This window comes from Fulmarus glacialis, unplaced genomic scaffold (genome assembly GCF_000690835.1).
Source record: "Fulmarus glacialis isolate BGI_N327 unplaced genomic scaffold, ASM69083v1 scaffold27478, whole genome shotgun sequence".
Classification (NCBI taxonomy): Eukaryota; Metazoa; Chordata; class Aves; order Procellariiformes; family Procellariidae; genus Fulmarus; species Fulmarus glacialis.
The window spans coordinates 7,116-35,095 of record NW_009228038.1 but is presented as its reverse complement, the minus strand read 5'-3'; the positions used below and the strand labels follow the sequence as shown (position 1 = coordinate 35,095).

General features: G+C 39.5%; 1 protein-coding gene across 1 annotated transcript; it reads right to left on the bottom strand.

Moving 5' to 3' along the window:
- Window positions 1-144: 144 nt before the first annotated feature.
- On the bottom strand, window positions 145-27,980 carry STX7 (syntaxin 7). Its single transcript, XM_009583368.1, has 9 exons — window positions 27,899-27,980; window positions 12,136-12,205; window positions 10,149-10,239; window positions 8,297-8,434; window positions 7,519-7,571; window positions 6,662-6,752; window positions 5,248-5,320; window positions 4,213-4,295; window positions 145-1,566 (listed from the first exon to the last, which is right to left on the bottom strand). Exons 1-9 carry the CDS (start codon window positions 27,978-27,980, stop codon window positions 1,474-1,476), a joined length of 774 nt encoding a protein of 257 aa, XP_009581663.1. The 3' UTR covers window positions 145-1,473.

The window sequence follows — 27,980 nt, the reverse complement described above, 5'->3', positions numbered from 1 at the left end:
GGAACCAAGGTCTCTATGGGCTGATTAGCCAGCAGAGTTGAAATTCTCCGGAGTTGTTCAGAGAAGTTTCAATCATTTACATAAAAGCAAAGATGGCAGCTGTGCTTGTAAAAACAGATTCTGAAAAAAAGAACTACTAGAAAAGTACTCTTTAAAAGACCTTTATTTTGGTTGCACGGTTACAATTCTGAAGTCCATTTATGCTTACAGTTAGATTGTTCCCAAATAATATTTCATAGCTCACCATGTAAACAGTGCATTCTCTATCAGTTTAGTGTACAAGAACTTTATAAAATACTGATTAAGTGACTTTTTCATCTGTACACTTTTCAGATTAGTTCACCAAGATCAATTAAAAAGGCAAATAGATTAATTGGCAAAAAAGTGTTGTTACATTTTTACTGTATTAGTACAAAATGGCACAAAAGGAAAAAAGGTCATTTTAAAGGTTATAAGCATCAAACGTCTTAAACAGTTTGAATCAGTTCAACCGATTTCAACTTAATTTCAAATACCACTGTTGAACTTAGAATTGAACTCGTAATCTTCTTTTCTTCAGCTGTATGAAAGACCTCACATACAACTTTGGATCTGTTCACAGAAACCGAATCACAGCAGTTTCAGAACAGTGACATTCAAGTACAGTTAGGAAGTTGGGAATTTCTATTCTTCCCAGTAAATCTAAGAATTCACAGACTAGAGCTTATTTTCATCTAGCCAAGTTCATTGATGCACACTTCAGACGCAAAGATACTAGGCGTGTGCACATAAAACACAGTATTTCTCAATACAAGAACTGAAACAAAAAATTCACATAATTACATCATCCACCCTACCTACCTTTGCAGGAAGCTTCCAGGCATAACCATACTCAATGCCAGATACAGAGATATATGAAGCATCTAAAAGATTTCAGGCACACTGAAGGCTTAATTCAAAGGCTTCAGCTATAAAAGAGAGATCACACCAACTTCAGCAACCTACATTTTATTTTTGAACCACCCATATCAAATGGGCAGGTGAGTGGGATGGAAGGGGAAAGATAGAAAGACATTTCTAACTTAAAAATAAATTCTGAGATGTGAATTCATTGCCTCAAGCAACAATTCAGGAGTTTGTTTTGGCAACATTTAGGAATATCCCAAAAGATAATTACCCGCCCCATCAAAACAAATTATCAGGATTTTGATTAGCCCCCTAAACCTTAAGAGGTTTTTATGTTTAAGTTAATGGAACAGTTTAAGACCTTGACTGTTTTTTTCTGGTAAGACAGCACCCACATCCAAGAGGGCAGGCAGTTATACTGATGGTAGTACTGAGAACGTTACTTCTCAGGTTAAAACAAAAAGTCTTATAAAAAAAAGTGTGATGAAGTACAGAACCATTATTTTACTCAGCTTCACAAAGAGCAAACCATGACTAAACATTTCCTTTCATAATTTAAATACCAATTACAACACTTTCTCCAGAGACTTATTTTGTAGATAACCATATGACGATTCCAAGAAGCAATACTCCAACAGCAAGTATAATAATGAGGATGCACATCTTCTTTCGGGACCTTTGCTGTCAATAGAGGAAAAACCAAGTTGATTGAAAACTGCATCACCACATCAGAAGACTACTCAAATGCTTTTATGGTCCTACTGCTTGTGCAATCTAACTAAATTGTGTCCTTCCTAACAACAAGTCATATGAAGTTGTTCCAGAAAAAAAAAGAGCCAAGTTATCCATGACTTACTTTTATGGCTATATTATTCAACAGAATGATTTCAGTAGTATTTTCTGGCATACATAATAAACTAATGAAAGAGAATGCAGTAACGCAATGAATGGATAACATTAGGTCACTGGGGGAAAGAAAACGTGAGAGAGCAGGTGACCACGGAAAATGGAGGAAAATGGACAATCAAGCTGCACAATAGAGAACGTAGAAACAGTCTGCTAGAAAAAAACTTTTTAAAGACCATTAACATATATACAGATGGGGACAAAGGACTGCAATTTTAGACTTCTGGAAGATTGACTTTGCATCTATTCACAGAGTTATTTTAAAGTTGTTTTTGTCAAGTTTCTTAGGTACAACTTGCTCTTAAAAAAAAATTTAAAAAAAAAAGAAAAAAAAGAGACCTGACTAGAGACCCAGTTATATAGATGTCACTACAATAAAGTGTAAGTTATGAGCATGTCCAGAACTTTCACATCTCCCATACAGGTCTGTAACTTGAGATACCAGAGCACCCAAAACTAGTAGCAGTCTGTCATCCTTTATCTGAAGGATATGGAATCTGAAGATTTCCTTCACAGCAGGCAAGGAAATTACCAGTGGGTTTCACAGGCTTTTGCTGATAGCCAAGGGACAATAACACTCAAATCTTGAGATTCTAGGCCACAGCTCCAGAAGCAAAGCCACACTTTGCTTTATTTGGCAGAGGTTCTTCTGCCTGGGTGTTTTTGATTTCCACCCCTCTCCACCACAGAACTACATCTGTGCCAGTTCTTTACTGGAGCTGCCAGTTCTTTGCCCAGTACCACCCACACTACCAAGTTTCTTGTCTTAACTATTCTCCTTTTCTAGCTTTAGTATCTCACTGTCACTTCTCTTCTCCCATTGTCAGGCTAAGATTTCTTCATTTCGTCATTTTACTTGCTAGAACTCAATCCGTTTGCTAGAGTATCTTCCTTTTTATTTAATAGGTGGCCAGATTCTCTCCTTACACACCCAGTCTCTTCCTTTTTCACCCTGGAGACCACCTCTTGCCAACACTGCACTGAAGTTAAAACATTTTCCCTGTAACACTACTTAAGCAAGCTGGTGGACTAAAGACATGGAGATCTTATTTCCTCATACACTTCATCATCATTTCTACGACTGCTGAAGCAGCAGTGGTAAAGGGGGAAAGAAAGGAGAAGAGCCTGGCTTTGCCCAAACAGCTCTGCTGTGTGAATGCACCCCACATGGCAGATGGGCAGTCCACACCTTGTCCACCCACAAACGAGTTGTGAGGGTACCAACCATGTGCAGCCTTGTCCCCACCAGCACGCCTGGGCCTCTAACACTTCCTTAAGAGAGTCAGGGCATACAGATATAACAGTTGCTGAAATTAAAATAAATCTGCTGAAAGTGGAAATGATTTTTCAGCGTCTTGGAACAAGGATGAGTTTTCAAGCAAAGGAAAGTTCAAGGCTGAAGCAAACTAAACAATCCTTTCAAAGACAGGCCAACTCTGCAGAGTAGTTGGTCTTTGCTGTAAGACCCACTGAACAGAAGCTCGTCAAAAGTCTCGATAACTTTCCTTTGAGATCCCTTTCCTCCTCAAGATAAAGCATGAAGTTTTTCATTTAAAATTTCAACCAGAAAACTAACACCTTCCACAGAAAATTTTGGCTACTACTATCTTTTTTGCTGAACTCTGTCAGTATCAAAATAGGAATCATCAACCATACTTAACGGGCTAATTAGTGCCACCTAGAATACAGTTCAAGGATGCATCTACCCCTTCCCCTCTCCCACTTCTGAAATCAGCAGGCAATCCTTCAGATATTTTGTCATTGATTTACTGTCCTGGATACTACTAACAAACATAAGAAGATTAAAAAAAAAAAAGTCTTAAGGACTAACTCTGACTAAAGAGGGAAGATTTATTACTAATAAGATTATTTCTAATAAGTTCCAGAACATTATAAAGAAGTGGCATTTAAAGGTATTTAAAAGGCTTTTAATAAAAGTTTCAGACTTTGAAATACAGTTTTAGCATCAGGGTAGCAATTAACAGAAGCTGGATATATACAGCTTTGAGAAGATTTTGGACAGCAAAAATTGATGCTAGCTGGCAGCATCTTAAAAAGACCTCCCTGCTTATCTTCCCTACTCCTCCAGTGATCTTTAGAGTTCACTTTCTTACAGGAACTTTTTACTTCTTGAGTTGTAAAAGGAGGTGTTGGTTTGTTTGTTTGTTTTTAAATAAAGGTGTAACTCCAGGTGCTCTGAAACAGCCTGGCTAATTTTACAGGAAACCCAAAGTTTTCAGAGATGACTGACTTTTGTTTTATAGTGACCTACAAATACCATTGTAGTCTAACATAAACCTTTAAGTAAGTCTCCAAGCCTTGAGGAAACTGATAAGCAAAATCCGAACTGTGTAAGTAAGTGGAAGTCAGGACTACTGAGAAAGAACAGTTACACACAACTGCAGTCAGCAGTGACATTACCTGGTAGTTTGCTGCTCTTGACAGCTGCTGGTTTGCTTGCTGCACATGTACATCTGCATTTTCGACATTGGCTTCTATGCTGTCTTTATTTTAAAAGGAAAGATTTCGAACTTTGGTTAGTCATAACCCAGCCAAAGGTTTGGAATGCTGAAATACACTTGAGAGCATATGTAATAGCTGCCCCTCAACTGCTGGTGTCTTCATCAATACCCAAAGTTTTATACCTTTTGGTATAAACCTATTATGGAAGTTTGACCCATCCTATACTTACACCCGAGTTCATTTCCAAACCGCCCAGGCAATGAGTGGCTGAATTCATGTCAGTAACAGCTCCCCTGCTCTAGAAGCAGGGCTGAGCCTTAGAAACCAGCTGGGGTAGAAATTTTCAGTACTTTTATGTCCTCCAACTTGCTACTGACTGCCCTCTGCTCAGATTAAAAGAGCTCTAAGGTCTCTGAAATCAGAGGAAACAGACACACAAAACACCCCAAGAGGTATGACTCCAGTTTGGTATTCTATCATATTGACACATTTTTTTTTTCGTGGAAAAATATGACAGGATCTTGAACAGATTGTGGGCTAAGGTGATAGAAAAAGCCCTGCAAATGTATGCTGGACACAGACAGCGTGGTTTAACAGCAGACTCAGAAAACGGATTTTTCCAATCACATTTCATCAAAAAAATAAGCCTATCTGCATGGAGGGTAAAGCAGGAATCTGCACACTTATGATATAATACAATACAGTAAAACTCCCTGCATGAACTCCAATTTTATGTACAAACAGTTTCAAAACCTACTTTTAAACACATTTTATACACTTTAAAAACTACATAATTTTTTAAAATTACACTTTAAGGACACTTCCTTAATGTATTCCCAGTCACCTCAGCCAGTCTACCCATTATCAGGTTGCACCTGATTTGCTTTAGCATTGATATTCTCATTACAGGAATTTTTCCAGCAAAAGGAAGTTCTACATTGGTGCAGAGAGACAGAATAAAACATTTTCAGAGAAAAATTGAGTTGGACTTACCTATCACATCACCTTGCTCATGAATCATCATTCCCAAATCTTTAAAAATTTCATTGATGTCCATAATATCTGCCTGCAAGAAAACAATCAGCACTTTAATTGACATAACATATTCTAGGATCTCTGTGCATTTAGATACAAATATTGCTCCTTCTCCTCCCAAGTATGCATCCATGACTCTTTACACTATAGGATAAAAAAACCCACCATAATATGTTTATTTGGAAGGCTTTTTTGTATTATGAGAGCAAGTTTATTATAATCAAACTATCTGACGACGAGTATGTGCACAAAGTACACTTCATGTCACATCACAAACAGGATTTCTCATTGCTGAGGGCTTGTCTACGCACATACTTGTATTAGTTCAACTGAAGGGGCAGGCTCATGCCAACTTTGCTTAAAAGCTATCCCTTTAACCCAAAAGAATAAAAGCATATGCAGAAAGTATTTTGCATTAGTTTTTTGCAATAGTACATCTATTAAATTAAACACACAAAAATTTCACAGGCAGCACAGTTTACGGAAATTACCTCTATAATATGGCCAGGCTGCTGCACCTATATTAGATTATCCTATTACCATCTGGTTATGATGAAGTGATAGATGTCACGTTACCACTGTGCATATGATCTCTTCTAAACTAACAACGGATACATGTTTAGTTCAATTCACTCTATGTTAACGTATGGGTGGCAAGGGAGAGATTATTGCAAAATTTACACATAGAATGGATTTTGGCACATGCATCAGCAAGATTTCTGCACAAACCCCACTTCCAGCATCTTTCTTGTTGATAAAGAGGTAGATTCCAGACTGGCTGGAAACACTCATTTTGTCTTCACAGAATTCTCTTGATGTCAGTATTTCAACATGTGACAATTTTTTGTGTACTTTACTTCTTGTTTTTAAAAGCTTTTAACTTTTTGACAAGCCCTTAACTACAGAAGTTTGAATGAAACATAGCATCTCAATATTTCCAGAAGAAGTGTTCAAAAAAGCCGCTTACAAAATGAAGATGCTGAATAATACATTGGGAATACCTAGGAGGAAAGGTACGAATTTGCTTCTTTTATAGTCACTGTTTAAAAAGGTTACATAATATGACCGCTATGTTGGGAAAAAAGGATATGTATTTTTTCATACAATCACAGGAGCACTCTCTTATTCCATAACTGAACCACTGAAGTTAAACACAGTATCAAAACATGGCTTTCATACAGTAGATTTCTAATGCACATTTCATATACCATCTAAAGGCAATATTTGTAGTTTTGAAGGAAAAAAACCATACCTACAAACAAACCCTAACCCCTCAAGATTAATGTCTGCAATTAAGGCTCATGCCACTATAAAATGTTTTTTCTCTGGAAACATTAAAAGCATATTCTGCTGTAAAAACACTTGTACATACCTCAAGCTGCCTAATGGAAGATTCCCTCTCCTCAATAAGACGGAGGTCATCTTCTGTAATTTCTTCATCTTGCACTTGTGCTTGCGGTTGACTATCAAAAAAACCCCCAAAAACCCAGAATTGAACAGGCACGATGAGAAGTAACTCAGAACAGTTAAAATGACAGTTAAACACATAGCACACACTTTACGTTATCAGTTAACAAAATGCACATTTTTACCCTTCTCTGTCTAGCTAACAGGGAAGGTCTAACAATCACACCTTTAGTATAGAAAGCTGCTGCTGTAGCAAAGTTGCACATAGCATTGAGTTAGCTGATTAGAAATTCCAACTATGAACACAAGGGCGAAGTTTCTTCTGAATTATAACCTGTGGAGTTTATATCCGAGGCAAAAGCAAGCTAGCCAACAAAACAGGATCTGAGTCTGAGAAGCAGTTCTTGGAGAGTATGAAAGCAACGGGAGATCCCAGTAAACATTGGACCCTTTTATCACAGCTTAACAGTTTTACTCTATTCACAGGTTGGACTGTGCTTCCCTAAGTTTGGGTCTCACAAAGCCCAGATAAGGGCTTGGGGCAGCTTAAGGAGATGATTGAAGCCAAAGCATGGGGAAAAAAGGGGGAGATGATGTGAACTGCTCCTTTTTCTTCCTACCTATCCCACCAAAAAGCCTCTTCTCTACACCTGCCCTGCGGAAGAAAACCTGACTGAACAACCTATCCCAACTCCCTCCAAGAAAAGGCAATTGATCAGAAAAAAAATTAAAAAGAAAAACCAAAAATATCAGCAGCTGGCTTCCCTGCAGGCCATTTATTATTCTCAGCTAGGTTAAGACTTATTAACAAATTCAGCCTACCTGTCCCAAGAGACAAGTGTTCCTTCTTTGTAGCTGTCTTCAGGAGCACCACCCTAGATGATCAGTGTTTAAAAAAATAAATAAAAAAATTATGGCCCTGAAATGAGCACTGTCAGCATTTCTATAATTAGTCAATATTACAAGGTTTATAGTAAGTCAACTTCAAACTGAAACGTGACTTAACATGTGCTCATCCTGATTTTGCTTTATGCATATATAAAGCTGAAATACAAGCAAAAACTTTTCAGCCTGCTAAAATTTACAAGTACAGCAACGTGTATTTGGCACAGAGTAAAAAGGCTAAATTGATATGTTAACAAAGAAAAGCTCAAAATCTCAAGCTCCTCAGCACTTCCTTCACTTTAATACTGCATAGAAATCTGGCAAGTGATTCTTCTTTGCAGGAAAAATCTGTTGATATCTAAAGGTCCAGAAAAGTATTTCAATGCTAAAAATTGCTCTTGCAAGATTATGGCATGAACCCAGGGGCAGTTCATGCCTTTGTGTGACAAAGGCAAGGGAAAAGTAACAGTTTTCAGTGGGGATTCATTACAACTTAATTCAACCTTTACTATAAAATGAACTGCGTAACTCATCTATGCATAAAACTGAGCAAAGAAAGCTTATAATTATATACTTACAATCATACCTCACACGTTCTGCAGGATTTGGAGTTATGTATGAGCTTTTGTAAGTAGCATTAAGGAGGCAAGTTTGACATTGAACACCAGCAACACCATTGTAATCAGAGTATAATGGCTCATTTTCCGATACTTACAGATACCCTTGAGCTGGCTCTTACTCTGGCTACAAAGTCTTTTTCTTTCTCAGCAGCTTGCCTTTGGAGTCGTTGGAAATTTGTTAGTGCTGTGGTGAACTCCCCCACAAGACGGTCTTTCTGTATTTTTCTTTGACGCTATAGGAGAAAAAGTTTTACCAAGTCAAATGAGCTCAGGCTTTTTAAGGCTCTGCCATTTCCAGGCTGCTCAATGCTAAGGCATATACTCTTTTTTTCTAAATAGGTGTAAGGGAAGGCTGTCTACAAAACCATTTGCAGCTGCATGGACAAACCTTCCTTCCCTCTGGGATCACATAACTCTGCCACAATTTAAGGCATGTAAAGAGGAAACCAATGTATTTAGTTTCATTTAACAGCTGGAAATGAGAAATGGACAGGGACAAGAAAGCTTCTACCTTCCTTATTATCTGTTGATTATAAAACCCACTGTTTAAGTGTGAAATATTTTGATACCGTGGATGCAAAAATATGCAAAGGTGACTGAATGGGGGGAAGGGTGCAGAAAAGAAAGAATAGGGCACTTCACATGTGTTTTGCATAAATGCTGGAAATACATATTGAGCTGCATCCAGAAGTGGGTTCACATCCGCCCTTAAGTGCTTAAGAACTGGTACAAAAATACCTGTTCTAACCTTTCAGGCTTTTTTTTTTTTTTTTTTTTTTGGATGTAGGGGAGGGAAGAGGAATACTGGGCACTCAGGAGAGCCTCCACCATATTTCCCTAAATTTATACGTTACATTCTTCCAAATTTCTGAGAGGCTATAATTTGCCATTCATCAATCTGTTATTTAGGCATTTCATTGGGAGGTAGCTTTAATGAAGATGCTTATGATAAAAGGAGTAAAATTAAACAGTAAAGCATCTCACTGCCAACTTTTCAGCTCCAAGATAAAGAAACAGAGAAACCATAAAAAAAACCCCAAACATACTTTGCCTGAACTAGAGGTTATATACCAAAACCAAGTTTTAACACCACTATTAGAAGTTTACAACTTGACAGGATGAGCACACGTGGATCATGGCCTGCCATTTGAATTCAGTGTTTCAGGACAATTCATTTTCCTAAAGGCTCCTTGATAACCAGTCACAGACCAGGCAAGTTGTTTGAGTGACAATAACCTGAATTCATGTTTTCTGGGATCCTTTTGCTCATCCCTTATTTAAGCGACAGATTTCGCTAGGGTAAGAAACCATAGGATGGCAGACAGGAGTGTGCTCTTGACAACAGCCACTTAACATGTTACCTCCTGCTGAGATTTTACACAGACCTAGGAAAGAGGCAGTTTAAAGACTGCACAGGTTGTTTTAGTAACAGGTCCTGTCCACTCCTCTTAAGAAAGGAAAAGCCTGTGGACAAGACATAGCATATATGCTGATCTGAGTGATGTAGAACAGACCTACTGTGCATAATCAAATTATTCGGATAGTGGATGAACAGATCTGGCCACCTGCCCTGCAAGTGGTTTTGGCACACAATTCCTTGACCCTGGAAGCAGAGTGCCTGTGGAGTCAGACTTAGCATCACTGCAATGGATTACAAAGTGCCCAGCTACCTGAAATCACAGGCACAGCGCACCACCTTGATTCCTACCATTTCAGTCAAACTACCTCATTCCTGATACATAAAAAAGAACTTTGGAACAAGTCTGGACTGCAACAAAAGATTCTTACGTTGTAAGTGTCCCTGCTGTGCAAATGTGTTGACTAACTAAACAGCGCTTTGAAAGCCTGGTGAGGAGCACAAAAATAGGCATGCAGAACTGAAGTCACTCAAATACTCTACATGAGCCAACACGATAGTCAAACAAGACATGCTCTTTGGTTTTATACCTGTTCACTTGTTGCAGGCAAAGATCCAAACTCTTTAATGTATTTGTCAGTTTCTTTGGCAAGCTGGTTGGTGTATTGCTGCTTCTGTTGCCTAAAACCAAATGCAAAGTTTCATTAGAGACCGTTGGGTTACTTTCTTTGAATTTCACTGATTCTCAGAAAAGCAGTAGTACTAAATGCTTCTCTAAAGTGCACAAAGCCATCTTTATTCTGTTCTTTACTTTAAAGGGGTGACACCACGGATTCCAGGTGGGACAGATGCTGAAGAAGGTGTGTTCCTCAATGTGACAGCATCTCATTACTCACCTTTTGTTTTTTTCCTGAGGTTTCTTCTATTATCCTAATGTGCAGCAACAGCTTTCTAGTTATTATGAATATCTAAACATGCTTTTCATAGTCCTTTTGAGGCTATCAATAATTGGAAGCACCTGGTCATTTCTGAGTTCACAATAACTGTAGAAAAGACCAAGTTTTTCTGTGCCTAAGAACATACTGTGGCTTGAATGTAATTCTGATACCGCAGTTCATGAAAGGTCAATTCCTGATAGTTACTGGGAAGCTTATCCAAAGAGATCTATATTCTCCCATGATACAATAGCTGCAAACTTAGCTGAAAACTTCATTATTTACTTTAACACTGCTTAGAAAAAAGCCTCTTCTTCAACAGCACTGCTATTTTGGGGTTTTTTTCTGTCTCTTTGCTTCTGATATTATCACACGCTCCTTTACCAATTTTCATGTTTTTTTTCCTGGAGCAACTCAAATTCTTTACCTGCTTTTGCATCCTCTTCCCCAGTGTATATAAAACAGTTTTATCTGGAAAGCTATTAGCAAACAATCGACATCAATATTTAAAATAATCAAATAACTCTTCAGATACATACCAACATGAAAGGAAGAGCCAAATGTTCTGACAAGTGAAAAAGGGACAGACGAAAACTCAAGGAAGCTTACCATATATATTATCTCTAGAAAGGGACTGGAATGTGTCTTTCACAACAGTTTCTATCCTGTTGTTGTGAATTTATGCCTAGATCCTGTCTGGTTATTGCATAAACTGTGTATGTTGATCTTCACCTATTCACAGTCTCCAGTAGGACATCCACTGTGGATTGTACCTGGCTAATGTTATGGGCCCTGAACTCAGGCTATTATAAAGCAATGTTTTGTTCACACAAAATGAATGCGATGTCTTTGGTCCAATAGACACCTCCTCCTACTATTCAACGGCCACAGTGCGGCGTTAACCACACTGAAGACTGCCAACTTTCTCACCCACAGAGTTAGCACCACACGTCGCTTACATGCATTTATAATGCTGAGATTAATGTGGTAAAGGAGTTTAAAGGGAAAAAACATACTGGTTCATTAGACTGTGCAGAGAAGTGGAGAGCAGCCGACTGACTCTGCTAGTGGCATATTAATGAAAGTCTACCTTCAGGTTCTAAACTACAGCACAGCATCTGCCTTGGAGCCTTATTTCACTTCTGCTATTTTAGTATTTCTGGTACATATTTATTCTATGATGTCATCGCTTACTGTAGCTTTCATCACTAAAAAGACATTCCCCTTCTATCCCCCAGTATCACATCTCACAAAAAATCCTCAGTGTATTCATTACCTTGTGAAACTTATGCAGATAGGTTTGAAGAGTTGACTGGAGTGGAGGGATGTGGGTGTTTCTTTTTAAAACAGTGATATTGCTTTCTGGTCCTCCCCCTTTCCCTTTGCTGACATACAGAATAGGTTTTATAGATGCATGGATACTGCAGGCAACATACATGGGCAAACCAGCTGACTCTAGTTTACAAAGACTATCCAAGATTAATTTTAAAAAGGGCATCGCAACATTTAGATTTCAAGCATTTCTCTATACTCGCCTTTCTCGGTGAGATCAAGCACTCTACCTAACAAAAAGAACCTCATGACCTACGAGGAGATTGTTTACAATGCAATAAAATCTAACATTTTCACATGAAGTACTCACAGCTGCTGCCTCAACTCAGGTGTGTCTTGTGGTGTTCCAAGCTGATGTAGTATTCTTTGTATTTCGGCAGCTGTTTGTGAAGAGGAAGAGAAATTTTAATGGGGCACAGACAATTCCCACTTAATTTTATGCATTTTTGCTTGACAATTCTAAAGCCATAAAAGATGACAGAAACTGATACTCAAGACTTTTTCAACCTACTACAAAGACTCCACTTAAGAAGTCCTAAAACAACTAGTGAATGGTTTTTGCCAAGCCAAAGACAAAGCCCAGGGTTTCTTATAAAGGATGGGAGTGTATTCAAGTGTCTAGGTAGAAACAGGCAATTTAAAGATCAGTTAATAGTTTTACTATAATAAATATAAATCAGGCCTTTTAATTTCTAAAATAAGCAGCACAATTCTTCTTCTAGTTTAATCATATTTTACGCATGTCATTTTGGAAAGCCATGCGAAAGACTGCCAAGACATTATCATAAACAAGTATTTCAGAACCAGTGCCTTAATGAAGAGACAGCAACAAAGCATTCATGGGCTTACAGTACATTTTTAAAAAAAAAAAAAAAAAAAAAAAGAAAAAGTCAGGTGTCCAGGTTTAAATTATAATTTTGAGATCCTTGTATTTTTAAATGTGGGATACACTTAAAAATCACTGGTGGTTTGTATTTCACAAAATATATTAGTTTTGAACTGCAAAAAGTAACACATCATCTGAGCCTTATTTTCAGCATAATATATTTTACTGTCACATGAGAAAGAGGAGAAAAATGGACAGACAATTCAACGATATGCAGTTTATCACACTGCAAAACTAATATCCTCAACGTGCTTTATCTCAGCTTAACACCCTCACATCTTCTAAAATGAAAGAATACATATGCAAAATAACTTATTTTTGCTTGACCTCGGCTAGGAACAGACTTGTCTTCCCTGTATTTCTGTGGCCCTCCCCAGGCAGACTGGGGTACAACACAGCCAGTAGAAAATATAATGGTATGATAGTACGTGGGATCCTCACTTTACTAGCACACTATCTTTTTTTTCCTAAATACAGTTAAAATTGCAGTAAAAGGCATCTCTAAGTAATGAAGAAAACCATTAAAAAAAAAAAAAAAAGAGTATTTTTCCATATGCCATGGAAGAGATCTGTAACAGACAGAACTTCAGTTACATGAAGAAAGTTACCTGTGACTTATGTTATAGCAGTTAGATAAAACTGGAATTCCTTACAACATTTTTAGTAATAATATTAATTCTAATCTTTGTTTCACAACAAGTCTCCAGTGAATTAGATGATATTGAATTTTCTGCACTGCTTTACGTAACGTCACGATGTCAACGACTCTATAGCCAATTCCTTCCATGCCCACCCAGGTAATGAAGATATCAAAAAAAGGTGAAAGTTAGTACCCAAGTTTTGCGTGAGATAAAAATCAAATACTTCAAGACAGAAATCTTTGTGGGAATTGAGTGGACATGAGCTACTAAGAAATTACTGAGGGGAACAGCACTGTAAGATGGGTTTCACGCAGCTTGTATTTTAATTGAGCTGAAGAGCAGCAAAAATTTTGAATTTTAGAATTCTGTCTACAGCCGCCGGGCGCCAGCCCTGCCCTGCCCAGGGGGGTCTCCTACTGCCGGGGCCGGGGGGGCCTCCCTGCTGCTCCTTGGCAGCTGGAGCTGGTCACACGGACTGACAAATACCGACTCTGGGTAGTTAAGCCTTCTTTTTATGTTCAGTGTAACGCATTGTTTTAAAACAAACAAACGAAAAGGTAACTGGCTGGTGTTCTCTTCAACAGTGTGAAGTTTTAATATCTATAAAACTGAACACAAATTATCCTTTATTTGTTCCAAGGCACTCTCCCTTCTGATTCATGAGCCAAGGTGCTCAGGTATTCTGTATGTACTTTTACAGGGAGAACAACAACAAAAAAAACCCCACAAACCACAAAACAAACTGCAAGCACTCTGTTAGCTGTTTTGCAGACAGAAAAAGTATCGGTGTGTCCTACCGCCACCTAGAGATGCATTATTTAACTGCAAATGAAGAAAATACAGGTTTGTGTTTTAAATAAAGGCTCTCACTTGAAAAATTATCTGAAACAAAGCCTATACTTAAAATATTTGCATTCCAAGTTAATTAGATATTTATCCTACTTCTAAAACCGAACACAAGTAGATAATCGAGGGGAAATTAAAAGCCAGCACCACGTAGCTGTTCAGCTATACAACTCCAGGCAGAGGGAAGTTCATCTCAGTCCAGGTCTTGTGATTCAAGAATTCAGCACAAAATTAAAACACATTTTACCAAGAAGTCTGTAAGCATGCATAAAAATAGCAAAGTGCTAGCAGGCTTTCAAACCTCAAAGGGAAAAAATAAAATAAAGAAAAAAACCAATGACTGAACTGGCACCATTTTTTCTGGGCTTCCTAGCATTTTCCACCTTAACCTTTCACAATAAGGATATTATTCAGAAAAAAATAGCATTTCTCTTTTCAATTTTTTGTTCATATAAAGTATACATCATATAAAGTTTTGTTCATATGAAGTATCCATCCTGGCCTGTATCAGAATTAGTGCGGCCAGCAGGAGTAGGGAGGTGATCGTGCCCCTGTACTCGGCACTGGTGAGGCCGCACCTCGAATACTGTGTTCAGTTTTGGGCCCCTCACTACAAGAAGGACATTGAGGTGCTGGAGCGTGTCCAGAGAAGGGCAACGAAGCTGGTGAAGGATCTTGAGCACACGTCTTATGAGGAGCAGCTGAGGGAACTGGGGCTGTTTAGCCTGGAGAAGAGGAGGCTGAGGGGAGACCTCCTCGTGCTCTACAACTACCTGAAAGGAGGTTGTAGCGAGGGGGGGGTTGGTCTCTTCTCCCAAGAAACTAGCGATAGGACGAGAGGAAATGGCCTCAAGTTGCGCCAGAGGAGGTTTAGACTGGACATTAGGAAAAATTTCTTTACTGAAGGAGTGGTCAGGCCTTGGAACAGGCTGCCCAGGGAAGTGGTAGAGTCACCATCCCTGGAAGTTTTTAAAAGACGTGTAGATGAGGCGCTTAGGGACATGGTTTAGTGGGCATGGTGGTATTGGGTTGACGGTTGGACTCGATGATCTTAGAAGTCTTTTCCAACCTTAATGATTCTATGATTCCATACTGCATTGAAAAATGAAACATTGCTTATTCAAGTAAGCAAACTGAAAAAAGGCGGACCAGCAAAAGTAAACTGTGGCCAACAGTCTTCAGCAGCATTCCTGAAGCTGTCTTCATAAAAAAGCCAAAAGCAAGTTGGTAGGACCAGTGTAACACAGGAAGCAGAGAACGGACCTTCCTGAAATCTTGATTTACAGTACATACATGCAGGTTGATGAGCTAAAGAAATCCATCCTTTGTAGTCCTGCATATTAATATAGACATGCTAGAGTGTATACAGGCTAAAAAAATGTATTTCTTATATAGTCTTATAATTCCTTTGGTTTGGCTTGTTTTTTTTTTTTTTTTTTTTTTTTTTTAAACAGATTTCTTACTGTAGCTACTACTCATTCAAACATTTGATACAATATTATACATATAATCACAAAACCACCTAAACCCCAGACATTTGTCCAGACACATGAACTCATACAGCTTTACTGATAAAAACAAACTTTAAAAGAGGCTTTAAGACATTACCACCTGGATCACAGAGGTAAAGTGTCTTGTTCCTTCACATAGACACACAGAGATCTTACAGAATTTGATTCAAAGCAAGAACTGGCTTCAAAACTTCTTAGATAAAAGTCACTACCCCTTCCCTTCCTCAAGGGAAAAGCAGGGTAGCCTTAGCCTCTCCTGCTGGAAGGTTAGACTGTAGAAACATCTCTGCTGGCTCCTTCCACTGCCCCATTTGGGAAACAAGCAGAGAGAGGGTCTTGGCACTGAAGAGGGAGAGCAAAACTGGTGGAAACCTGGGATTACTTCTCATAAAACAGAGGCCCCTAAATTCCCAGCTTCACTGCTAATGGTGGTATTCATAATGGTACTGCCTTGCTCGTTTAAACAGCTTTTCACCCCTGTGCAGGGAGTTCAGGCTGGCACATCAAGGCACCTGGCAGCTGCTTTGGTGCCTCTCAATCCATCAGTAATGCTCAAGTGTCTTGGAGAGCCAAACGCTTAGGCCCAACTCACAAAGTCCTAGCTCTGCACTGTAAACATACTGCTAACAGTCAGGGACCAAAGATCAGAGCACAGTTTTGACGGGTTCCTAGGTTACCTCACCCTTTATGGTTTTCCTTTCCCCACTTCCCAATTCTTCCAACTTCCCAAGGAGCTCTGAAAGACAGGAGTAATACAACTACCAGAGGCCCCTCCAGTCCTTCTGAACATTACCAATCCTGTAACGAAGCCTGACTGGATCTTGTGCATGATTTTAATCCATTTCTGTGCAAAGTCTGACACTTTAGTTCAGGTTCCTTGGGTACGTACAGCTAGCTGCTGGACTTTGCTCAGGAGCTGCAGAAGGGCACACACCATGTGCACGCAGGCATTCTTCACCAAAGTCACCAGGATATGGCAACAGCCTCCGTCAGAGGCGTGCTAACTCCTACAGCCACTTCTACACTGAAGATCAGAGTAGCTGTTTGCATATAATGAAATCAACAGCTCGTTCAGGGCTCATACTGCAACCCTGCAACTGCACCTTGACAGCTGTGGGCTGGCAATGAGCCACCGCAGAAGGCAAGTCCTCCTTGGGAACTGGGCAGCGCAGGAAGCAGGGTGCACGACACCATGCAACTGCTGTCTCGCATGCAAAAGAAAAGAATCTCACTTTTTCCACTTGAAAATAAGTCTTGCATTAGAAAGAAGCAATAAGTATTAGTAAGAAGACTTTTCACTTGTCTTTGCGGCATTTCTAATCTAGATCTCATAACACATAACTATTAGCTGATGAAAGCCACTCTCAGACCGGTCACATGCTCAGGAACAGGTCAGACATGGTTAATGATGAGCCAGAGAAACAATTAAGACCTAACCTGAATTCCTACAGAGAAAATTATTTAAGAGTCAGCTCATGTTTACTTTTACTAAGCCAAACAGTGGTTCCATTTCTAGTCAGTGGAAGCTCCCCCTCTTGTTAAAGAGAACAAAAAAAAAAGGCACAGAAAAAAATAGTAATACTGTCCCATATAAAAGGACTCCCTCTCCCTACATGAGTTACAGGAGTAGTGAGATTTACAGTGGAAATATTTACATTTTTTAACAGGTAGGAGTATTTGAGAAACATGTTCCTGCCAGATCTGCAATACATACTATTTTTTCCGTAGATAAAAATGTATTTCACATATTGGATCACACACTATCCTTGCTTAACAGCTGGCTTTTAGCTGGCTGGGAAAGAAGAAAGTTTCATCTCCTTTCTCCTCATCCTCCTTTGTTTTTCAGCCGCCTCTGCAAAGCTGTTCCGTTACCACAAGTAAATCCATGTTGACATAACTGCTGGTTCTGCTCCTTGGAGATGAAAATGTTTAAGATCACAGAGGAAGTTTCAAACTTAAAATAAAGATACAAATAAATAAATGAATGCAATGAAGACTAAAACGTCTCCAAACGAGGAGCAAAGTTAACCCCCACTGAGAATTAGCAATCACTGTACAGGCTGTAACACCATAGTATTGTTGCAGAACAAAAGATAAAAAAACCCCAAACCCTTGAGTAAAATCCTAATGTTTGAAAGGCAAAGAACTAACTAGGAGGAGGAAAATGAAGAGTGGACTGTAGGTCACCCACCTTCTCTGGCAGGGCTGAGAAGTGTCCGAGCACCACGTTCATCCCTAGCATGAGGCAAGGGAAACTGAGCATGGTCTTACTTTGGAACACTTAACCAGTAACTCCAGCCACAGGAGAGAAGGTTTCCCATGTTACCTACAATCAGCTGTCTTCCCATCTCAACCTCCATCCTGTTTAACATTTGGAAAACCAAACATTAAACCCTCAAGTGACCATGACCAAGCTTGTTGCAGCTTTGCAGCTGGAGAGTGAGGTGAATCAACACATAACCCAGAGAGTCCTAAAAAGGAGGCCACAACATAGAAGCATGAAACTGGGGGGAAAAAATATGTTTAATGAGTGCTGCTTATCACCTCTTTGCAGCCTGGAACCTCACTTCTTACTTGGATCACACAAGATTGCATTATAGCCATGCAGCAGTGGTTTCCTTCAGTGCTACAGTCCAAGCCAGACCCACCACATTGCCCAGTTTCATAAAGCTACGGTCTAATGCTTCCACAGGAAATGGGGCACCATTGGGTGTGCTTGGAAAAAACTCCGGCGAGGCATTGTACTGCAGAGAACAAAAACCAGACAAGCAGGAAGGGCGAGTACAATGAAGCCTGCCTTACAGAACAGCAAGGCTTGGGACCTGTCACTGGAAGAAGCAGCAGAGCACTGTTCCAACCAGCAGCTACAGCTGCTCCTGGATATTAACTGTAATGGTGAGGCATGCCATGCCATCGTCTTTTACTTAAAAAGGGACAGATAGGGTTTTCATCACTGCCTAAGGTTCACAGGACTAAAACTAACAATGGGGAATTAAAGCCATTGATTTTCAGTCATTTTCCTAGTTCATGAGCCCAAGCAGAATAAACAGAATCAGCAAAGCATTCCTTTGTGCACACCAAATGCAAAGTCTGTTCCACGTGAGGTTCAGGCTCAGCTATGGCTTCTTATGACAAGTAAGCAGTGTATACAACACCAGCACAGTTGCCATTCAGAAATGCATCAAAGACCTTATATATGCTGCCACCGGTTGGGTAACTATGAAGAAATCTCCTACTTGTTTCCAGCTGAACAGGTGAGTCAACAAACAGCACATCCAGTTACAGATTAAGTTGTGTGGAATCTAATATAAACTTCAGAGTCACCTCAGAGCAGATTATTGGAATAAAAGAATTATTTGTAAAATTTACACCAGTTCAAACTGCTTTTGTCTGGGGACGACAGGCTTCTTCAACTTATTAAAATCCAATTCAATGTGTTTTCCTTCTGCACTTTGACTGAAAATACTTGATTAAAGATGGACAGACACTGCAGAAAACATTCCTGGATCAATCTTTCATAAAAGCTGTGACATAGAGCAACCTAATGTAGTTGCAATAAAACCAGCAGATTGGAGTTTTCTGTATGAGTGTAAGTACTTCTTTAAAGCTACTAGCGTAGTTCACACTCACTGAAGATTTAAAATAAATTACAACACTGCTGTGCTGTACACCTTGCTATCCCTACTTTAACCAAGAGTGACAGTTCACTAGAGGAATCAAATCCAGGACACCAGTCAAAAGACCCCAACTTAGTAAAAAGCAGCCCCATGCCCCAGAGCTCACCTAATTGGAATTAAGTATTTAAAAACTTCAGTGATTTGGTTTTAAGTGATTTGCTTTATTCTGTCTTAACTCATTGTATAACACTGATTATTCTAAAACAGGATAATACATTGGCACAGAGAAACAGTAACTGAAGTATGTACGGGAAGGAAAAAATAAAATGAGGATAGGGATGAAGATTGTTCTCAGAGCTCTATGGACTAAAGGCTCGGTAAATACATAAGAGTGGGAAAACACCAAGTCTTGTACTCTTTCCTGTTGGATTTTATTAGAGCATTTCTAAATAGAATCACATCCGCAAGCAATCAGGAACATCACTAACAATGTCTGGAGTTCAGGACCTGCCTTCAGTTTTTTCAGCGCAGCTGTAATTTTTTCATGCTAGTGTACTACCATTTACAATGGTCTTCCAAGGACACTGGGAAGTGGGATTGAAGTAGTGCCTGTTCTTCTAATGTGGGCGTAGCGCACACTAAATACACATTAAGTGCACAATAACCGACCATGTGATCAACTATTACAGCTCAACCAAGGGAAAGTCATTAAATCAAGCTGTAATCACTTTGTATTCATATCTTAAAACGTCCCTGGTAACTCCCTGAAACCCCAAAGTTTGAATGTTTCTCTAAAGAATACCAGTAGCTTAAGTTATGAAAATGATGCGTGATTCTGCAGTAAACATTAGCTGCACAAACCCCATAAACCCAACCCACCTACATGAAGAAAGCTTGTTTTTTAAAGAGGTCAAGTCATTAATACAGGAAGCTAACTCAGGAGCTAACATGGAAGCAAAGACATGCAACGCATCACAGACTGCAGCAACACAAGCAAGTAGCTGTTATTCCAGAGGTCACTTGCAATCACAGAATCATAGAATCATAGAATCGTTAAGGTTGGAAAAGATCTCTAAGATCATCGAGTCCAACCGTCAGCCCAACACCACCATACCCACTAAACCATGTCCCTAAGCGCCTCATCTAGAATCAACCACTGACCTGGGTTTACTCTGAGCCCTAGCTGGAATGCAGCCTCCTGCACAGCAGTTTTATAGGAGATTTGATAGAGGGCTCTCTGGATAATCAAACTGCCATGCAATCTCCTCTTCTCCTGCCCGCAAGGAGGAAAATCCAACAGAATTGAACTGGAATAGGTATTTTAAGTACCTTAGAGAGGCTCTGAAATACAACTCTCGAGATAGGAAGGAGCATGAGGACCCTGGCCACTTCCCTTCCCCTCTCTGCTGCAAATGCAGGCTGTCTTGCAAGAGTTATCTTGTCTAGGTTGAGTCCATTTATACTTGCTCCATCAGCAAAAGCAACAGTTGCAGACAAAATTGTGGATGTCTTCACTGGTGACCTCACTATTTGTAAATTGCACAGTGGTTTTACAATTGTTACTTAAACCATTTCCAAACTAAAATGGATTAATTTAGAGAGCTCTTTCTTTCCCACCTTGCCCAGACTAGTTAACTAAGGTAATGCAAAACAGTGTAGGACAAGGAAAAATTCTGCTTTTTCTGCACATACTAACACAAATAGTGTGCTGGGGTGTACATGGAAGACCCATTTTTCCCTCTATTCTGCTGCTAGCATAAATAAATCCCTGTCCCTCTTGTGCACTGTCATCCACATAAGACACTTTCATATGTCATCTTCTATAGAACCGAAATATTTTTAACAAACATGACTAAACACAGAAAAATATTAACAAAACTCTCCAAATCATAAACAAATCTGTGAGGCATACTACCTTAAGTATATGTGCTACTTTACATAGAACAAAGCCTTTAGGAAAAGCATGCAAATAATTCATGCTTGAAGTTTTCAGAAATAGTTTATTTCTAAAAGAACTGTGGGCTTCATGACTTTACCTCATTGCAGAAAGATAGGCATTTAGAAAGACCCAAAATATCTGAATTCCTCCTCCTATTATCCTTCATAGTCAGGTTATGAATTGGATATAGCAGATTCAAGTTCAATTCCTCAGCCTTGGAAAAGGAATGGAACATGGAGGACGATAATGGGTACTTAAAACCCCTAAATAACCAGCCTTTTCCCGGTTTTACTGAAACTTCATCCTAAATCTAATAAACCTTCCTGACAACAGCAACAATAATAAAAAAAAGATTTGTTCCAACTAGTATGTTCCCACAAAGTTAAATTCTGGTTAACTGCAGCTAATTGGAAATTTCTAACGATATCATCGTTAAAAGTCTCAACAAGCTCTACTTTAAGCGTACTTGCTTTAAAACCACACCTGTATAAAACCGCACTTTAAATATAGACAAAACAGAATTTTGTTTTCATACAGGCTCTGATTTCAACACCTCAGTGATTTCATTTACTTTTCACTGGCCCATCTGCATCCTTCTTTAGCTAAAGAATAATCATGCGAATCTGTTTGTGTTACAAACACAGTGGCGGACATAGTTTTTCATGAACGTTCCAGCCCGTTTTAGCTGAATGTTTTAGCTACCTACCAGGCTTAAACCACAACAAAAAGGCATATATCAGAACTCTAATATTCTTCAGGGTTTAATCTGTGTTTATGATTTTCTACAGTTACATAAAGTGAAAGGCAAAGTCATATGACTGATGTAATTCAACTCCCATTTTAACAACATTCAGTGAAAATACTGCTTATAGAAAACTTGGGATGCACAGAATGCTGTCATGGGAGAGGTATCATATGACAGAGGGATCTCTCTGGCTGAAGTTGACCTTCTGGGAATGTGCTCTATATGAATTGATGTTTGTGCTACCTTAACAAACAGAAAAGGAAGTCAGCAGAAAGCAAGAGTCTTTATGAGAAAGAATCTCTCAAAGCCAGGCAGACTCCCTCTAGCCATAAGTGGATTACAACTGCTGAATTTTATTTTATTTTTATTATCTTGCAGTATGCAGAGCATACGTTTCTCCAGCTGCGCTGATTTTCAATGTGCATGAACAAGTCAAATACCCTATCACTGACCTTGCCAATACTGAGCAAGGGTAGATTATACCATTCTTACTGACTTTGCAATTACCACTGCACAAAATCCTGCCATGACCTTTATAAACTGGAGGAGTTAGGAAGGGAGAGGTAGGGAGGGAATATGAATGCCTCACTTCAGTCAGCGTAGGTTCTGTAACTGTTTGATTACAGTTTGCGAAACAGAAATTCTCTAAAACTGAAAGACTGGGTGTACTTCATCAACACCAGGCTTTGTTCTGTGTTCCCAAGCAAAAGGCAGCATTCTAAACTGCTTCTAAACCAAGAGCTCCCAAAGCCTGGCTTAAGATGCCAGTGGAGACATAATAGCTATCTTTCTAGCCTGTATCGTTCTCGCTTTTCTTCGGGGATTGCACTGAGTGACATATTCAGTTTGTCACATATTAGGAAAAGAAAATATTAGGAGCAAAGCAAAACAAAGGCATACAAGTCTGCTTCCTCAATGACCCACACACAGGAGAGAGACTTGAGAAGAAGTGGGGGGGGGGAAACCCACGGCTGATTACTTCTTCTTGCACAGTTCCTGTCAGAGACATGAGTCACATCTTTCCAGCTAAGTAGAAGAGGTCCCTACTCCTCTAACCATATCCTTCCTACTCTTATAACAGTGGAGTTGTCCCTGTAGATGAATGCAACTCCCATTTCGCTCCCTCTTTGGAACATCTTTTTAAACAAAATGCTTTCCCTCTTTTTGCTACACACAGAGAATCAATTCTTTAAAATGCAGAAAACTGTCAGACTTCAAAGAACTGCTCCCCTTCATCTTCACAGTTGTAAGAAGCCTGAAATTAACCTATTTTAAAGCTTTTAAATAAGGCTTTTTGTTTGTTTTACTTATTCTACTTTAATCTTTCCATTTGTTGAAAGATCAGATTTCCTCTTGTACAATTCGTGACATGCTCCTCAAGAAGAGGAGGAGGAAAAAAAAAAAAGAAAAAAAAATCACAACATGGACTCAATGCTCTCATCCTACTAGGCATATCCCTAGTACGGTAAATGAACATGCCTGGTAGAAATAAAGATTTGTAAGCAGGCAGGACTTGTTTTGTCACAAAGAAATATTTTTTGCTAGCTCATCTTGTTTCTGTGCATCACACTCATTCCTTGACTATTCAGTCGCTGTAAACGAATGACCAACGGGAAACATTTCAAGGAAATATTGAAGGAAGGCATTGAGATTTCTCTGCCATTAAGCTGCCACATAAGTGAGAGTGCAACCTATGAAACCCAGTTCTGGAACTACTGCTCCTTCAGTAAACACTGATTAAAACACCTTGATAATAGGTTCTCCACCTGCAAAGCCCAGACAGGCTGGAGCTCTACACCCTGCATTATTCCTTACATTCTGTTCTCCATACTCCTGTTCTTCATATTCAGAAAGTTAGGGACAAACCTTAACCACCTTTAAATTCATATTTCAAAAGTCCAACACAATGTGTGTCATCTAGATTTTATAATCAGATATAAGATAGGCCTGGAATGAGAATTACTGTTACTTTGGACCAGATTCCAGACAGACAGACTTTCAAAGTTCTTAAGTTGTGTTCTAGTAACACAGAAATTTAGCAGCTGCCTAAGCCTAAGAGGTGCCAAAGCTCATTATACACTACTTTGGTTTTATTATTGAAATCTGAAGGTTCCCTAGCTGTTCACAGATCTGCTTCTCATCACTGTTAACACAGACCCGAAACCAAACCAGCGAGACACAGCTCGCAGACATCACTGACCTCACCAAGGTTCAGCACACAACACTGCAGCTCATTCAAGCGCATGTGATTCAGGCTCCCCAGGTGTCACAGCACTGCTCAAAGGGAGTCACGTGGATTCTCTAAAAACACTAGGAGTGGGTCTGAGAGACTAACTCTCCCTGTCCTGCCTGAGGCCTGCCCCTCTACATTGGATGTCAAGAAGAGCCTTAAGTTTTGCAATTCCAGCTGCTCAGTGGAACAGTTTTAACAAAAGGCACGGTGAAATGCTCCGCAAACTAGTTCCCTAAATCTCAGCTCGGATATGTCGCTGATAAGCAAAACATGAGTTTCAGGCTGAGGAAAGCAGACTCCATTCCCTAGATGTTGCTAAGTGATGTAATAATCACTTATTTCTGCAGAAATGCTGGAAACGCAAAACAGAGCATGGATCCTTCTTTAAAGAACAGCTGAAAGAACCTTCTTTTCACAGAACGCTCTGGGATTTGGGATCCCAAACACATAGAGGTGCCCTCCTGGCTTAAGTTTCCAAGAGAGCTCAGAGTGCAGACAGCAGTGCATGCTGCTTCCCATTAGCTAGCTCGCTTATATCTTCAAGGTCCTAAAAATGACCCACCAACACCCTCTCCTATCTTCAAGGTCCTAAAAATGACCCACCAACACCCTCTCCTCCAAAGAAACTCAAACAGCCCACTACAGATAGCATTTACTGTAGTAGTTCACCAGGGGTTCAGGCAAGGCACAAGCAATTTACAACTCTTAATACATCTTCAACATAGCAATCAACTGCATGATTGGATCAACAGATCAATAAAATATGTTCTTTAAAGTTAAAAGGGTGCTAAGCTAACCCAGCTGTTACCTGATAGAAATATAGGTCCTCTCCATTACCACAGAACAACACAAACAAAAAAGAGTACTATCTTGCAATTGATTTAATTATTGAAGTGGTGTGCCTAACCAGCATAGAGATGAGCTTTGCTTGTCAATCAGTTAACACTGGGCTACATGAACTAGGAAAGAAGGGAGATAAGGATCACAGGTATTAATACAACAGCAGCATCATGTGGATGCATTATGAAATGTGAAGTATTTAATATATGTATTTATCTTGTATATGTATGGCATATTAAAAACAGTTAATCAAGAACCAGATCAAATTTATTACTTGGAGGGGGTGTGTGTAATAATTCAACCTTGAAGAAATCTTACAGTAAAGATTGTTGTTCCGACCAATGCTATAAAACTCTGGTATATTTTGAAATCTCAGCAGCACAGTGTTGTCTAATTCAGGAAGTTTTTCTGAATTTCTCCCACAAGTTAAAGGGCCAGCTTTTAGCTGGAAGAGCCAGCTTCCTTTCAACTAATCTGTATCTCATCTACATCTCTGTAGTAGTATTTACAGTTTGCTTGCATGTTAGCAGAAGTGTGAATTAGTTTTGAGGGACCTCCTGAAATGGTTCGGTAATCTGAAATGAACCTCTCTTACTCTATTAATCTCACTCTGAAAACCAGAAGAGCTACCCAACTCCAGGTTAACCAAGAAGATTTCAAATGTGTTGACACATCTCACAAATGTTAAGCATTTCTGGACAGAAGTGCAAAATCAAGTCAACTGCTTAGAAGGAAAAACATGGATTTAGGGTCAAGATTCCTGTTTCTCCCCCCCTCCCTCCCTAACCAAGATCATAAATTGCAGTCTAAGAGACACCTGCTCAGCAGCTGACTACCTGAATAGTTCCCTAAGCTTGCAGGTTTCTCCCCTTTGACCTGGAAGTTACTGCAGCTCACACCTTCCAACAGAAAGCTGGACAGGTACTACACATGGGAACAAAATAGCTAGAAAAGTGTGCATAAGCCCTTAGAAAGCTCAGTCCAGGAAACGTGTTCAGCATGCCCACAGGATCCAGATCCTCATAAAATCTACCAGAGGAGAATGGACTGAGTAACTGAGAGGTTACAGTTCAGTCAGATCTACAGAAAAGCGAGGGATGGAATCCAGCTGTGTACCTACCCGTCCTAGAATAGTGCTTGGCTGCAGCTTTTGAAGGCAAAGCTCCTGTTTCTGAAGCCATGCAGCAGTAGGGCTAAGAGAGATTTGGACTTGGGTCCTGGAATGGCAGAAGCACCTGTCTATTGCTCAGACTTCAGCCATCTAAATTTCAAAAAGGAAAGGAGAGCAGGATTGCAGGTAACTCCTGTGGCACGTCTCCTTCTATCTAAGCCTCGACAGCTTGCTCTTAGTATGCCTTGTTTGTCACAAGGGGAGGGGAAACACAGCAGAAGCAAGAGAGGAGATGGAAGAGGCAGGATGAGACTAAGGACTCGCTGAGTCCAGCACAAGATGGTAAATTATGTTCAGCAACTGTCTTCACAATGCTCCAGTTTCAACCATTTATTTCACTTTACATTTTCACCTGACAATCAAGACTTCTTTTTTACAACTTGGGGCCTCAGTGTCTGTTATAGGTTGGCAGGTGTCTCTGGAAGACCAAGTTAGAAGCCATGAGACTGAGTGAATTCATTGAGCAGATTTCAGGAAATAAAGCATAAGGGCTTTTACAGAGCTAGTTTGTTAATTTTAGGCTGAGGAATTACAACCCTAATGTACAGAAACTTTTCAATAAAGCAAAATTGCAATTTTTCTTCCTGTCTGTTGAGATTTAAAGAAATTTCTTCTGGAAGAAAATACAAAATGTAGCTGAAAAAACAGGCAAAAGCCCAATCTGTGCCATTAATCTGTGCTACAAATACCAACTCCTAAAACTTGTCTTGCAAAACAAAGATCAAAGTTTTTATTAAAACTGACATACTGTCCTGGTTTCGGCTGGGATAGAGTTAATAATGCACATCAGTGGCTGTGCATGAGGTCATGCTGGAGCACCTCAAAGCGTGTGGCCATGGATAAGCCCAGGACATAGCTGGCTTGTTGCTAGCCAGGCTAGGAGCAAGGAGAGGAGTTCATTGCAATGTTAAACCCTATAACCTCTCCCAAAGGGACCAGGGGTGGAGATTGCAATGGATATCCCTTTAAATTGTTGTAATGCATGATTTGACCAGCTCCCTTCTGATGAACAATATACTTTGTGTAATTTGTGAGATCAAGTTGTATTTGCTTTATATATACACTCACACATATTAAAAATATAATGGAAAATGGAGGAAAAGGGAAAAGGACTGAAAACCCCAGAAGTGTAACTTACCTCTAACGTGAACACCCCAGTTAGGTGGCTAAAAAAAATTAGGTGGCATGAATCTAAGCACAGGTATATTAAAACTTGCACAATCTTATTTACATATCTAATATGTACTTCCAAGGGCAAGCTGCAAGGCCACAGCTTCTGTCCTTGCTAAACAATTCAAGCTCCAGCAAATATTTGATGCAATCCTTGCTCAGCAAACATCTCAACCTACCATCTTAAGGTGCCACATAACTGGCCAGGACAAAGCTGGCTTATTACCACCAGCCATCTTACTAATTATTTATTCATTTGGTGAATATAGACTGATACTATACTTCCCCAGGACAGATCACACTTAACCATACATACAAAGGACTGGATCTGCTGTGTGGGGTGCCACAAACCTGTCAAATGAGCAGATGAAATCAAAGAGAGAATTCCCATGAATGAATCTGAGAAAATAACCTCGAATGGGGGGCACCACCATTATTAAAGTTTTATATAAAACATGCATAAATCCAACTTACAGCATTGCGTGATCTTCTGGATGTTAGAAGTTATGCGTTGGGCTAGTTGATTAGGATCCCCAAAACCCGCACTGTACGACAT

Bases quoted from the DNA above. Each gene is read 5' to 3' on its own strand.
- STX7 (XM_009583368.1), bottom strand. From the start codon at position 27,980: ATGTCGTACAGTGCGGGTTTTGGGGATCCTAATCAACTAGCCCAACGC. The intron at 12,206-27,898 runs GTAAGTTGGATT...CTTCACAAACAG, and splicing joins CCAGAAGATCACGCAATGCT to CTGCCGAAATACAAAGAATA. The intron at 5,321-6,661 runs GTATGTACAAGT...GTTTTCTTGCAG, and splicing joins CTTCCATTAGGCAGCTTGAG to GCAGATATTATGGACATCAA.